Source organism: Calidris pugnax, unplaced genomic scaffold, assembly GCF_001431845.1.
Source record: "Calidris pugnax isolate Ruff unplaced genomic scaffold, ASM143184v1 scaffold39, whole genome shotgun sequence".
Lineage (NCBI taxonomy): Eukaryota > Metazoa > Chordata > Aves > Charadriiformes > Scolopacidae > Calidris > Calidris pugnax.
This window is the reverse complement of record NW_015090828.1, coordinates 8,781,132-8,794,483: the sequence shown is the minus strand read 5'-3', so window position 1 is coordinate 8,794,483 and position 13,352 is coordinate 8,781,132. Positions and strand designations below refer to the sequence as shown.

Sequence of the window (13,352 nt, the reverse complement as noted above, 5' to 3'; positions counted from 1 at the left end):
CAGAAAGGTAGTTTATAAGGAGATACCAAAGACCAAAAGGAAACTTGAGGCAGAATTCTGCTTTACGCACATTGCACTGAGCAGCAGTCTCCATGTTCTTACACCAGTAGCCTGGACCCCAGACGCAAGCATCATCCCCCAGGAGAGGCTGTTTAGCTGCTCCACACACTCCAAGTTTCTGTGAAAGGAACAGCAGCAGAGTCAGCATCTTTATTTGCATGAGGAGGCCTCAACTAGAGCCTTATGGCTGAGCTTCCACCTGCCCGAGTGTGGAAGCAACACTGAGGTAGCTTCAGCAGCTCCCACAGTACCATGCTGGTACTGTGTACATGTCCATCATGTACCCAATACATGTACTGTGTTGGGGAAGCCAGAAAGGTAGTTTATAAGGAGCTATCAAAGACCAATAGGAAATTTTGAGGCAGAATTCTGCTTTACGCACATTGCACTGAGCAGCAGTCTCCATGTTCTTACACCAGTAGCCTGGACCCCAGACGCAAGCATCATCCCCCAGGAGAGGCTGTTTAGCTGCTCCACACACTCCAAGTTTCTGTGAAAGGAACAGCAGCAGAGTCAGCATCTTTATTTGCATGAGGAGGCCTCAACTAGAGCCTTATGGCTGAGCTTCCACCTGCCCGAGTGTGGAAGCAACACTGAGGTAGCTTCAGCAGCTCCCACAGTACCATGCTGGTACTGTGTACATGTCCATCATGTACCCAATACATGTACTGTGTACATGGAGCACCTCTCCTATGAAGACAGGCTGAGGGAGCTGGGATTGTTCAGCCTGGAGAAGAGAAGGCTCCAGGGAGACCTTATAGTGGCCTTTCAACACCTGAAGGGTGCCTATAGAAGAGCTGGGGAGGGACTCTTTGCCAGGGAGGGTAATGATTGGACAAGGGGAAACAGTTTTAAATTGGAATAAAAAAAGATTCAGATGAGATCTCAGGAAGAAATTTTTTACTATGAGGGTGGTGAGACACTGGAACAGGTTGCCCAGGGAAGTTGTGGATGCCCCATCCCTGGAGGTGTTCAAGGCCAGGCTGGATGGGGCTTGGAGCAACCTGGTCTGGTGGGAGGTGTCCCTGCCCAGGGCAGGGGGGTTGGAACTGGATGATCTTGAAGGTCCCTTCCAACCCAAACCATTCTGTGATTCTATGCTCAGCTGACCTCTCCACTCACACTCACAAGCTGCACGAGTGGACACGAAGCAGTAATCTGACACAAGGAAGAATTAAGGTAACCCACAACTGCTTCTTCACATTAAGTTTTGAGAAACAGAGCTTCTAGAAAGGCCCCTTTCTCAGGAAAGGTCGTTTAACTTCCTCTCATCACACTCAGGGTTCGCTACACCTCGTTACTGAACCGCAACAGTCGATAACCACTGGCAGCTCTTCTCTTCTGTCCTTCTTTGCACAAGGCTGGCAGTTGGACAGCTGTCCATTCAGTAAACCTTGCTCCAAGCATTCAGGGTGCTGATTTTCATTCCAGCAGGGTTTCTGCATGCTGGGCACTGAAAAGGCACCCAGGAGAGCAGGCAGGACTGTATGGCAGCCCGCACTCGATAAACGCAATACTCACAGTGCAAACAAAAGTGGGATCCATCATCTCTGCCAAGAGTTGCACAACCACAGGTTCATACTGTTCCACAAACTGAACACACTGTAACAAAACACAGGTTGAGAGAGTCTCCTGTTAAAGCCTTAGGAAGAAGAGGAAGATACAGGCCTACTCCAAACTAACTCCTATTCAAGAATACAGGATACTACTCTAAACACCCCAATACTATACTCCAAAATGATAAACCAGAGGGGTTGAGCTCTGCAGATCAAAAAGGACACGGCATCACACTAATCACAAAACAACATCATTTTTTGCTAGCTCATACCTGCCTGCAGCTGCCTGCAGACAGGTTATGATGAGAGAGGGGGTCACGAGGAAAAGAACCAAGTAGGACAGACTCTGGGAAAAGAACCAAGCAGAACAGGCTTTGATTTGCAAAGCTTAGTCTCTAATCGTGGAGATCATTGCTATCCCAAGAGGAAAGCACACCGAACAAGCTGGAGACAAACATCCTGAACAGGATGGCAGCAATCTTAAGTGCAGTAATGACTCTGGAGCACTTTTAGCCCAAGTAATTACTCTTCACTTCAGGCCAGGCAGCAGCAGCAGCACGAAGGCTTCCCATCGATAACAGTCAGCCCTCTAGTGGAGAGGCCACCGCCAAAGCACAGAAAGATTTTGGTGTTCTCAGCAGAGACTAACAGCACTGATTAATAAGCAAACCACAGCTATTAAAGGGCCTCACAGCAGTTAGCAGGAATAGCTGTTTCAGTTGCTTTAAGCCCGTGCCATCGTACGCTTAGTAAACTTATAAGCAGTTGCCACTTGCTGACACCGAGCAGCCACCTAATAAGATTTCCAGGTAAATCTTGATAGCTGTGGCCCTAACAGGTGTTGCTTTTTTGCTCTCTCACTGGAATTACGCCAGCCTGCTTCCAATTACCCTGTTAATCCCCTCAACAGGATCAGTGTGGAGGAAAAAAAATAAACCCAAACCTTCAGCTGTTCCCACCCCCACTGTTCTCAGAGGATTTCCAGGCAAACCCTCACTGACTACAAATGAGTACAACAATCCAGCCAATCAATTCAGGCCCTTAAAAGTCTCCGTCTACTCAAAGGGACTGCCAACCCCTCCAAGTTTAGCAAAAAATCTAATCCCCCCCGTGACCCCAAACTCCTTCCAGCAGAGGAAGGCTGGCTACTCTTATAAAAACTACGTAGAGATGCTGCTCTCTAGTTCTACCAAATTCCCCCCAAGATGTTTCAACCTTCTATTCATCTCTACCTCGCCTTGTTCTGACTGGAAGGCAAAGCTGCCACACAGCAAGGCCTGTGTGGTCATTTGACTGCCTCACATCAAGGCTGCTCCCTCTTTTTTTGCTCTACTGCCCCTGAAAAGCTGCTACGCTTTGGTGCTAACTAGTAAAGGGGGAAAAAAAAAAAAAAACCTAGGAAGGATCAGGTTGCTGAACACAAGCCAGTCCCAGCTGCACCTGTGGACAGTTTGTCTCCAGCCAGAGACCAAGGCAGTTGGCCAAACACAGAGACCTCTATTATGAGTACCTGGACATTTATAGCAGAAGTAGAGACACTTGAAAGATGCACCTAAAATTAGCATGTAGACAGAATATTAGGCAAAACACTTAGAAAATGAGGTTAGCATGATTGTCACTGTAGGACCTATGTTAACCAAACAAATCTTTTATAGCCTGCCTTCCGCACACGCACTTTACCTGATCTCTGACAGACTCTGGCAGGAAGTGACAGACTTTTTCCAGTAAAGCTTCAATTTCAGCTGTCGTGGCATTCTTCTCGAGTTCTTTGTCTGCATAAGCTACCACCATCTTGCAGATATCACAGAAGCCACCTGCAGGTTTCACTAAAACTGAGAAGAAAAAATACAACTCAAAACCAAAGCCAGACATCAGTGCTTAGGTAGTTCCTCCAAACAGAAGAAAGGAGGCAGCATCAGCAAAGTATTAAAGCCTATGTTCTCAAAAGAGATACAATCAGAGGTGAATTAGCTCATTTTGCAACACCACCAACTCCTCACTACCAACCTGGCTGCTGCTGTGGAGGCTTGTTGGCTGCACAGCACTTCAGCATAACACACACAGCTTCAGGATTCGTCGCCTCCAAGAGCATGTCAATCAAAGCCTGGCCGTAGACATCTATGAAATCCTTACACTGGTCTTTGACACTTCCTGGGAACAGGTAGCAGATCACCTCCATTTCATGTACAATCTCCTCCTGAAGCACAGGGAAGGGGGAGCAGCAAGTGAGGAACAGAAATCTGATTTGATTCACAAGTATGTTTTTTCTTACACCATCACTCCCAGGATAGAAATCTCACTCTCATGAAAACAGGCAAGAAAATTAGCTTTGCTTCCCCCTCTAATACAGCCCCATTTTAGCCAAAGCCTAGGAAGAGGTACCACTTTTATTGCTTACACACCTCTGTCTTGTTGCTCTCCAAGAGGCCAGTCACTTCTTTCACCATGGTTTCACATATTTCACACACAGAAAAGGTTTTCTCTTGAACTGAGGCTTTCTGAGTACACAGAAGAAACATAAAAAACAGGAAATCAGCACTTGACCACATATGACAGGGACAATTTGTAAGGGATCAGCTTAACAGCATTCAAATTCAGGTGCAGCACACACTCACTCACCTCACTGGACAGCTCGAGCTGAATTCAAAAGGTCAACCAGAACCCGAAACCAACCTCAAAGGACTCAGTAAAAAGCCTTTTGAATGAAGAGTCATCTGTACAACTAATTAAGACTACAGTCCCCAGGTTGTATAAGGAGGAGAGTTGAATCTAGTAGACGTGGAGAAATAAGCAGCCCCACACTGAGTGGAGTTAAGAGAAATGTGAAGTGTTTTTTTTTTTTTTAAATACGCTAATTGAGGACAAAATAACTAATTTACTTGAATTGAGAGCACCCTCTTGTTTGCAGAAGAAACCTAGAAATTGAAGGACTTGAAGGAAATTTTTCTAGACCCGATAATCAGAAATTAACTGTCCTCAAAAGAGGCTTTCCCTTTCAAAAAAAACTCAGCCCATGTCTTACCCAAAGGCCATGGGAAACTAAGGTACTTCTCCAAACTGGGAGCATTCTGACCCTGATCACTCATCTGCGCACACAGAATGCTGTCCCATTTTTAAAAGGGACTGAATTATAACTCCAAATGTAGAGCAAAATTCAAGTGCAGCAATTTGCCCTCTAACATTTGAAGTATCATTTAGACCAGCTGCTGTACTGTACTGCTAGAACCAGAGTTCCCATTTTAATCCTTAAATCTTACCTTACAGCTTTGGTTTAGCATAGGCTCTGCTATTCTAACAAATCAGTCAACTCTCCTACTTCACAGATCAACAACAGAAACAAGAGGAGGCCAGGAATCTGTATGCAGGGAGTCTTGGATTATTCTATGCGTAAAGGCTCCCATTTTTCTGTTTCACCCAGTTCATTGCACTCAAGCAAAGAGGAAGGCAAAGCTGTTGAGTACAAAGTCCATCTTACCTCCACTGTTTCCACTTTCACTTCATGAACCACTTGAGCTGGCACCAGAGTCTGAAGGGGAACAGATTTCACAGAAGGACAGAACCCAACCATGGCACAAATGTCCTTTGGTTGCTGGAAAGAGAAAGCAATTTTTAAAAGTCTAGAAGGCTCTGCCCTTTCTATGGAGCCTGTGAGCAGGCACCGAGAATAAAGTTTTAAAAGGCTCCAACACAACCAGAAGTTTCGTGACTACTTCTACTTCAAGTATTGCCAAAGCATTTGATATGGTTATAGGCAGGACAACTACCAGGTGAAATTTAGCAGTTCCTTTAAAAGAGGAAGAGGTTAGGCCACATCCATTTTAAAACCCCATTTACCATGAGCTAATCCACTATGCAAGCCCTTCAAAGGAGTTGACTTAAGAGCCACCAACACCAGCATCACGTTAGACCTGTATCCGCGAAGCTGCTCCCCTGAAAGCTTTAAGTAATCACAGAAAAGGCTAATTATCCTGACTCCAGAGTTCACCCAAAAGCTGAAAGAAACGCCTAGAAGAAAGGACTCCTTTACTGATCCACAAACTACCTTCTTTAAAGCATCCAGTAACATCACATTTTGCAAACAGAAACAGATTCCCGCATTACTGAACGCAGCCTATAAGAAACAAAAGTTACCCAATGTTAAAACCTAAGCCCAAAGCTTTTTAAAAGTATCTGAAATTATATTTCAAGTGTTCTTTTCACGATAAGAAGGAAAAGAGCAAAGAGAAACAAAGCCTTTCAGAAGGCTTTCTAAGTTTTTCTCAAAACTTTTAGAAAGATATATTACTATATCTTTCTGCAAAAGATACAGTAACTGCAAAATAACTGCAAAAATAAATGCCAGACATGAGGCAAACTGTTCTAAGGGGGCCACGTTATACCCACATAAAGTGAGAACGTCTGTACAGAGTAACACACAAAACTTGAGTTTTCCCACCTAAAGTCTACTTAAGCTAAAAAAAAAGTTACCTTTGGTCCTATGGGTGATTAGAAGATCATACCCCACTCCGTCACCAGGGCATCAAGCTTCTTACAGCAGAAGCTTATGCAACAGTTAATACATCATGCCACAACCTCATGCACAGGCAAAAGCAGTATCTCAACGATCCAGTGCTGCTTCAGACTACTCCAGGCAGTACCTTTAAGTCAAGCCCTTTGGTTCATGCAGTGTAAGAAGCATTTCCAGATATTAATGTTACAGCAACACCCACATACACACAACGTGGTCTCTCGCAGAGAGATGACAGACACAAGGTCTCCCAGGACTGGTTAAATAAAAAACCCAAATAGCTCTTGGAAGCAGGAGCCTAAAGGCCTCCCACATTTTCTTTTCAGTTTATATACTCCAAACATCTATACCACTACCTTAGATTTAAAAGTTAACCAAGAAAAGATCCAGGGAACAGCTTCACCCAAGCCCTCTTGAGCCCAGGCTTTAAATCAGAAGCTGGCAGGAGCCACCAGAGTGCTTTTTCCACAACTAACCCTTCTTGAATGAAAGTGAGCATATTTTCTGCTGTACTGGCCAAAAGAATAATCAGGCTGAAATCTTAGTAGTACAAACTGGTATCTGGAGCTGGAAGGAAGCCTGGAAGAAGTCTATAGTCTTTTTTTCTCTGATTTAATCCCAAAAATATCCCTTGTATCTGTCAACACCGAGTGCAATCACACCATGTACACAGCTAATAGAGCAAGAAGTGAACTAAAAGCAGGCTATCACCACAGGCAAGTTGCTCACCTACCTGATCCTTCTGTTGACAGGGAAGATTGGAGACAGAGAAAGGAAGGAGAAATTAGAGATAACAGTTAAAAGTAAAAAAAAAAAAAAATCAAGCACTTGGAGCTGCATATACTCTTTCCATGAAGATGATGGTCCCCACCCCAGAAGATCCTCAGCACTGCTATTCACATTTAATTGCACGGTGCTAACCAGCATTATTCACTTCAAGTTATTAAAACACCCTGGGCAAGACTCCCTCCAAAGAGTCTGAACAACACTCAGCCAGGTGCAAGGTGCAGTCATTTTCCAATTTCCGGTGTTAACACCACCCTGGATTGCAATGCTCAAAATGAGAAACTAACTGTTGTTGGAACAAAGATTTTCCCTCCCCCCACAGATGCGTAAGAACCAGTATGAGAGTAGCCTTTAGCAACCTGAAATAAAAAAAGGCCACTGTGTTGCCAAATCCAGGTTCAAGTCAGCCATGTACTCTATTCATAAACTTGTAATAACCTATAATGTGTTATGTTACTTGTGGCACTGCGTTCTTTAAGGAAAGGCTTACTCATTTTTGTTACAAGACTTTGAAATCTCAGGATAAAGAGGTGCTATGGAGGTGGTCAGAGGTAAAATATATTGTATGTTGCTGCAGAAGACCAGAGCTGGTGCAGTATCACTCACTCTCCACGGCTCCTACCAAGAGCCCAGAGAGCAGGAGTTGTGAGACAGCAATTCCAGAAGAAGGATGTTTGGTTTCCCTTCAAACAGACACCGGGTTTTTCAATAATGAACCAATTTTTCAATACTGTGACAGACCAACTCTAATACCCTTAGGACAGTATTTGATGGGGGGAGAAGGGGAAGCGGTGCAGGGCTAAAATAAAAGACTTTAAAGGAACATGTGTGATGCAATTTCTGTGTTTCAAAGGATCAGGGTGCCTTTTGCACCACTAAGTGATTGTAGAAGAAAAGGAAAGTGCTAAAGAAAGCATTCTGAGCCTGAAGTTACTATCCAAATAAATGCCAAGTTCAAAGTGTTAGCACCAAGGCTTACAGAGCAAGGGCTCTCCCCAGACTTTCACTGCAGTAATTTCCTGTTTCCAAATAAGTTCGCCACACAAAGCAGAAAAAATTAAAAATAACCAAGAGCAAATATTATATTCTACTGATCTTACCATGTGCATCATCATTTGGATAGCCAAGTCAGAATATTCGGAGATATAGTTCTTGCACTGCAGGAAGTAGGAAACGAAAGTCTTGTAAGTATCAAACCACTTCAGCTGTAGAGTTAATCTAGAATTTTCTAACACATCTCAAGGTATTAATTCACCTGCTCTACTTAATAACTATTATTCTGTTGTCTTTCAGAGCTCGTCCCAAATACAAGAAGGCATTTCAGGTTACACAATCATTGCACACACACCTGCTTATCTGGTGAGTATCCTTTTCTCTTCTGCTTAGAGCAAAAGCACTCCCCCACATGAGCAGGTATATGCTAAATGATCTGCCCTCCCAGATCATTTTTATGAAAAAGGCCTTTAAGGTCTAGCAGAAATCCTGGGTCTTCTTCCTCCTCCCCAGACCCATCCACCCAACTTTCTTGTCCAGAAAGTTGGTCAAGTTGGTCTTGACTGCCACAGCCTTCTGGCTTGTCAGCCACCCCTCCCAGTTTCATGTCATCAGCAAACTTGCTGAGGGTACATTCCATCCCTTCATCCAGGTCATTGATGAAAATATTGAAGAGGATATACCACTACCTTAGATTTAAAAGTTAACCAAGAAAAGATCCAGGGAACAGCTTCACCCAAGCCCTCTTGAGCCCAGGCTTTAAATCAGAAGCTGGCAGGAGCCACCAGAGTGCTTTTTCCACAACTAACCCTTCTTGAATGAAAGTGAGCATATTTTCTGCTGTACTGGCCAAAAGAATAATCAGGCTGAAATCTTAGTAGTACAAACTGGTATCTGGAGCTGGAAGGAAGCCTGGAAGAAGTCTATAGTCTTTTTTTCTCTGATTTAATCCCAAAAATATCCCTTGTATCTGTCAACACCGAGTGCAATCACACCATGTACACAGCTAATAGAGCAAGAAGTGAACTAAAAGCAGGCTATCACCACAGGCAAGTTGCTCACCTACCTGATCCTTCTGTTGACAGGGAAGATTGGAGACAGAGAAAGGAAGGAGAAATTAGAGATAACAGTTAAAAGTAAAAAAAAAAAAAAATCAAGCACTTGGAGCTGCATATACTCTTTCCATGAAGATGATGGTCCCCACCCCAGAAGATCCTCAGCACTGCTATTCACATTTAATTGCACGGTGCTAACCAGCATTATTCACTTCAAGTTATTAAAACACCCTGGGCAAGACTCCCTCCAAAGAGTCTGAACAACACTCAGCCAGGTGCAAGGTGCAGTCATTTTCCAATTTCCGGTGTTAACACCACCCTGGATTGCAATGCTCAAAATGAGAAACTAACTGTTGTTGGAACAAAGATTTTCCCTCCCCCCACAGATGCGTAAGAACCAGTATGAGAGTAGCCTTTAGCAACCTGAAATAAAAAAAGGCCACTGTGTTGCCAAATCCAGGTTCAAGTCAGCCATGTACTCTATTCATAAACTTGTAATAACCTATAATGTGTTATGTTACTTGTGGCACTGCGTTCTTTAAGGAAAGGCTTACTCATTTTTGTTACAAGACTTTGAAATCTCAGGATAAAGAGGTGCTATGGAGGTGGTCAGAGGTAAAATATATTGTATGTTGCTGCAGAAGACCAGAGCTGGTGCAGTATCACTCACTCTCCACGGCTCCTACCAAGAGCCCAGAGAGCAGGAGTTGTGAGACAGCAATTCCAGAAGAAGGATGTTTGGTTTCCCTTCAAACAGACACCGGGTTTTTCAATAATGAACCAATTTTTCAATACTGTGACAGACCAACTCTAATACCCTTAGGACAGTATTTGATGGGGGGAGAAGGGGAAGCGGTGCAGGGCTAAAATAAAAGACTTTAAAGGAACATGTGTGATGCAATTTCTGTGTTTCAAAGGATCAGGGTGCCTTTTGCACCACTAAGTGATTGTAGAAGAAAAGGAAAGTGCTAAAGAAAGCATTCTGAGCCTGAAGTTACTATCCAAATAAATGCCAAGTTCAAAGTGTTAGCACCAAGGCTTACAGAGCAAGGGCTCTCCCCAGACTTTCACTGCAGTAATTTCCTGATTCCAAATAAGTTAGCCACACAAAGCAGAAAAAAATAAAAATAACCAAGACCAAATATTATATTCTACTGATCTTACCATGTGCATCATCATTTGGATAGCCAAGTCAGAATATTCGGAGATATAGTTCTTGCACTGCAGGAAGTAGGAAACGAAAGTCTTGTAAGTATCAAACCACTTCAGCTGTAGAGTTAATCTAGAATTTTCTAACACATCTCAAGGTATTAATTCACCTGCTCTACTTAATAACTATTATTCTGTTGTCTTTCAGAGCTCGTCCCAAATACAAGAAGGCATTTCAGGTTACACAATCATTGCACACACACCTGCTTATCTGGTGAGTATCCTTTTCTCTTCTGCTTAGAGCAAAAGCACTCCCCCACATGAGCAGGTATATAGGACCACACTGCCCTGCCAGATCATTTTTATGAAAAAGGCCTTTAAGGTCTAGCAGCAATCCTGGGTCGTCTTCCTCCTCCCCAGACCCATCCATCCCACTCCACCCAACTTTCTTGTCCAGAAAGTTGGTCAAGTTGGTCTTGACTGGCACAGTTTTATGAAAAAGGCCTTTAAGGTCTAGCAGCAATCCTGGGTCGTCTTCCTCCTCCCCAGACCCATCCATCCCACTCCACCCAACTTTCTTGTCCAGAAAGTTGGTCAAGTTGGTCTTGACTGGCACAGCCTTCTGGCTTGTCAGCCACCCCTCCCAGTTTCATGTCATCAGCAAACTTGCTGAGGGTACATTCCATCCCTTCATCCAGGTCATTGATGAAAATATTGAAGAGGATTGGACCCAGTGCTGATCCCTGAAATATTGAAGAGGACTGGACCCAGTGCTGAACCCAGGGGGCCCCACTTGTTACAGCCCTCCAACTAGATTCTGTGCCACTGATCACGACCCTCTGAGCTCTGTTTTTCAGCCAGTTTTCAATCCACTTCACTGTCCATTTATCTAATCCACACTTCTTAGCTTACCTATGAGGATTTCAGTGTTGTTATTGTTGACACTGTGTAACATATCCCACATGTGACACACCTCTCCTTTGTTTTTTTAAATAGACATTAACTATTTTATGTTTGTATGCAGGAGCAGATTTTTAAACAAAAAAACAAATATAATCCACACTTCTTAGCTTACCTATGAGGATTTCAGTGTTGTTATTGTTAACACTGTGTAAACATATCCCACATGTGACACACCTCTCCTTTGTTTTTTTAAATAGAGATTAACTATTTTATGTTTGTACACAGGAGCAGATTTTTAAACAAAATGAAAAAAAGACAGCTTACCATATCAGACATTCCAGGTCCCAAACGGTCACACTCCTCCTTGGCATGAGCAACCAGAGACTTTACAAAAGATGAGTTTGTCCTCACAGCTTCCTGAACATCAGTCACCAGCTGAATGCAATCTTGGCACACACCCCCACTTCCCTGGACAAAAAGTAAAAGGAAACTTAAGTTGATGTATCTTCACATGCCATCTTTTAGAAGTTTCTGTTACTAGCAAGTTTTAAAAGCTGTTTTAAACTATATCCAAACCTTGATAAATAGTACAGAAAACCTGAAAGCCTGAACTAACATGAATAGACAAGCTACTGTTGGTGTGTGCACCAGCCACTAGATGGAGATTAGGTACCTACTTGGCTCTCAAACCCGAGATAACTGTTAAGATACCCAATCTGCAAAATCTCTTGGTTTTGTTACAGACCACAGTGGGTAGGTTTCTAAATTTGGCACAGATCTTACCTGCTCCACCCACAGCAGCTTGTTCTCCATCCACCCAACTGTTTAAATCCTGTATCAAGGCTTGCTATCAAGACTCAGCCTCTACTCACAAGTTCATTGTCTCATCTACTCCCCTTTGTCAACTACTACTTCTTTTCTGATCCAGTCTGTCACCCCTGGATTCAGAGATGAATGCTTCCCCCGAAGCTAGCAGACTACTCAATGTGGGAGGAATTCTTCTTTCTTTGAACACTGGTGCCAAACTTGCTCTCAGAAGAAATTGTTTCCAGTAAGACCTGCTTGACTACTACGGTGGTGGATGAGAACAGCCCAGCACAAGACTTGTCTTTATAGGCTGTGGTTGTTAATCCAAGATTGTAAGTATCGTCCACAGGGGCTGCAACTATCATCTTACTTAGCTTAAAACCCACAGGTTAAGGAAAAAAGGTAGCTGTCTGTGTGCAGCAGCACAAAATTCAGGAGGAAACACTCACTCAGGTGAAGAACATCAGCTTAATCTGTGCCCAGTAAACAATCCTTTACCAAGAACTATCAGTAAATTCTTATAGCCAAGGCTTACAGAGCAAGGGCTCTCCCCAGACTTTCACTGCAGTAATTTCCTGATTCCAAATAAGTTAGCCACACAAAGCAGAAAAAAATAAAAATAACCAAGACCAAATATTATATTCTACTGATCTTACCATGTGCATCATCATTTGGATAGCCAAGTCAGAATATTCGGAGATATAGTTCTTGCACTGCAGGAAGTAAGAAACGAAAGTCTTTTAAGTATCAAACCACTTCAGCTGTAGAGTTAATCTAGAATTTTCTAACACATCTCAAGGTATTAATTCACCTGTTCTACTTAATAACTATTATTCTGTTGTCTTTCAGAGCTCGTCCCAAATACAAGAAGGCATTTCAGGTTACACAATCATTGCACACACACCTGCTTATCTGGTGAGTATCCTTTTCTCTTCTGCTTAGAGCAAAAGCACTCCCCCACATGAGCAGGTATATAGGACCACACTGCCCTGCCAGATCATTTTTATGAAAAAGGCCTTTAAGGTCTAGCAGCAATCCTGGGTCGTCTTCCTCCTCCCCAGACCCATCCATCCCACTCCACCCAACTTTCTTGTCCAGAAAGTTGGTCAAGTTGGTCTTGACTGCCACAGCCTTCTGGCTTGTCAGCCACCCCTCCCAGTTTCATGTCATCAGCAAACTTGCTGAGGGTACATTCCATCCCTTCATCCAGGTCATTGATGAAAATATTGAAGAGGATTGGACCCAGTGCTGATCCCTGGGGGGCCCCACTTGTTACAGCCCTCCAACTAGATTCTGTGCCACTGATCACGACCCTCTGAGCTCTGTTTTTCAGCCAGTTTTCAATCCACTTCACTGTCCATTTATCTAATCCACACTTCTTAGCTTACCTATGAGGATTTCAGTGTTGTTATTGTTAACACTGTGTAAACATATCCCACATGTGACACACCTCTCCTTTGTTTTTTTAAATAGAGATTAACTATTTTATGTTTGTACACAGGAGCAGATTTTTAAACAAAATGAAAAAAAGACAGC

The 13,352-nt window shown here is 43.2% G+C and overlaps 1 protein-coding gene across 4 annotated transcripts in view; it reads right to left on the bottom strand.

The window, feature by feature from the left end:
* Positions 1–13,352, bottom strand: part of PSAP (prosaposin) — a 30,294-nt gene that overhangs the window by 918 nt on the left and 16,024 nt on the right. Inside the window, exons 7-14 of one of the 4 annotated variants that reach the window (XM_014940467.1) lie at positions 12,473–12,529; positions 8,969–8,977; positions 5,092–5,205; positions 4,019–4,114; positions 3,624–3,813; positions 3,297–3,448; positions 1,582–1,662; positions 443–550 (exon numbers count right to left, since the gene is read on the bottom strand). In XM_014940467.1, coding sequence (XP_014795953.1) covers positions 443–550; positions 1,582–1,662; positions 3,297–3,448; positions 3,624–3,813; positions 4,019–4,114; positions 5,092–5,205; positions 8,969–8,977; positions 12,473–12,529 — 807 coding nt within the window. Of the gene's footprint in view, positions 1–442; positions 551–1,581; positions 1,663–3,296; positions 3,449–3,623; positions 3,814–4,018; positions 4,115–5,091; positions 5,206–6,856; positions 6,866–8,009; positions 8,067–8,968; positions 8,978–12,472; positions 12,530–13,352 lie in introns of all 4 variants that reach the window. The other 3 variants (XM_014940468.1, XM_014940469.1, XM_014940470.1) reach the window with 3 other exon arrangements.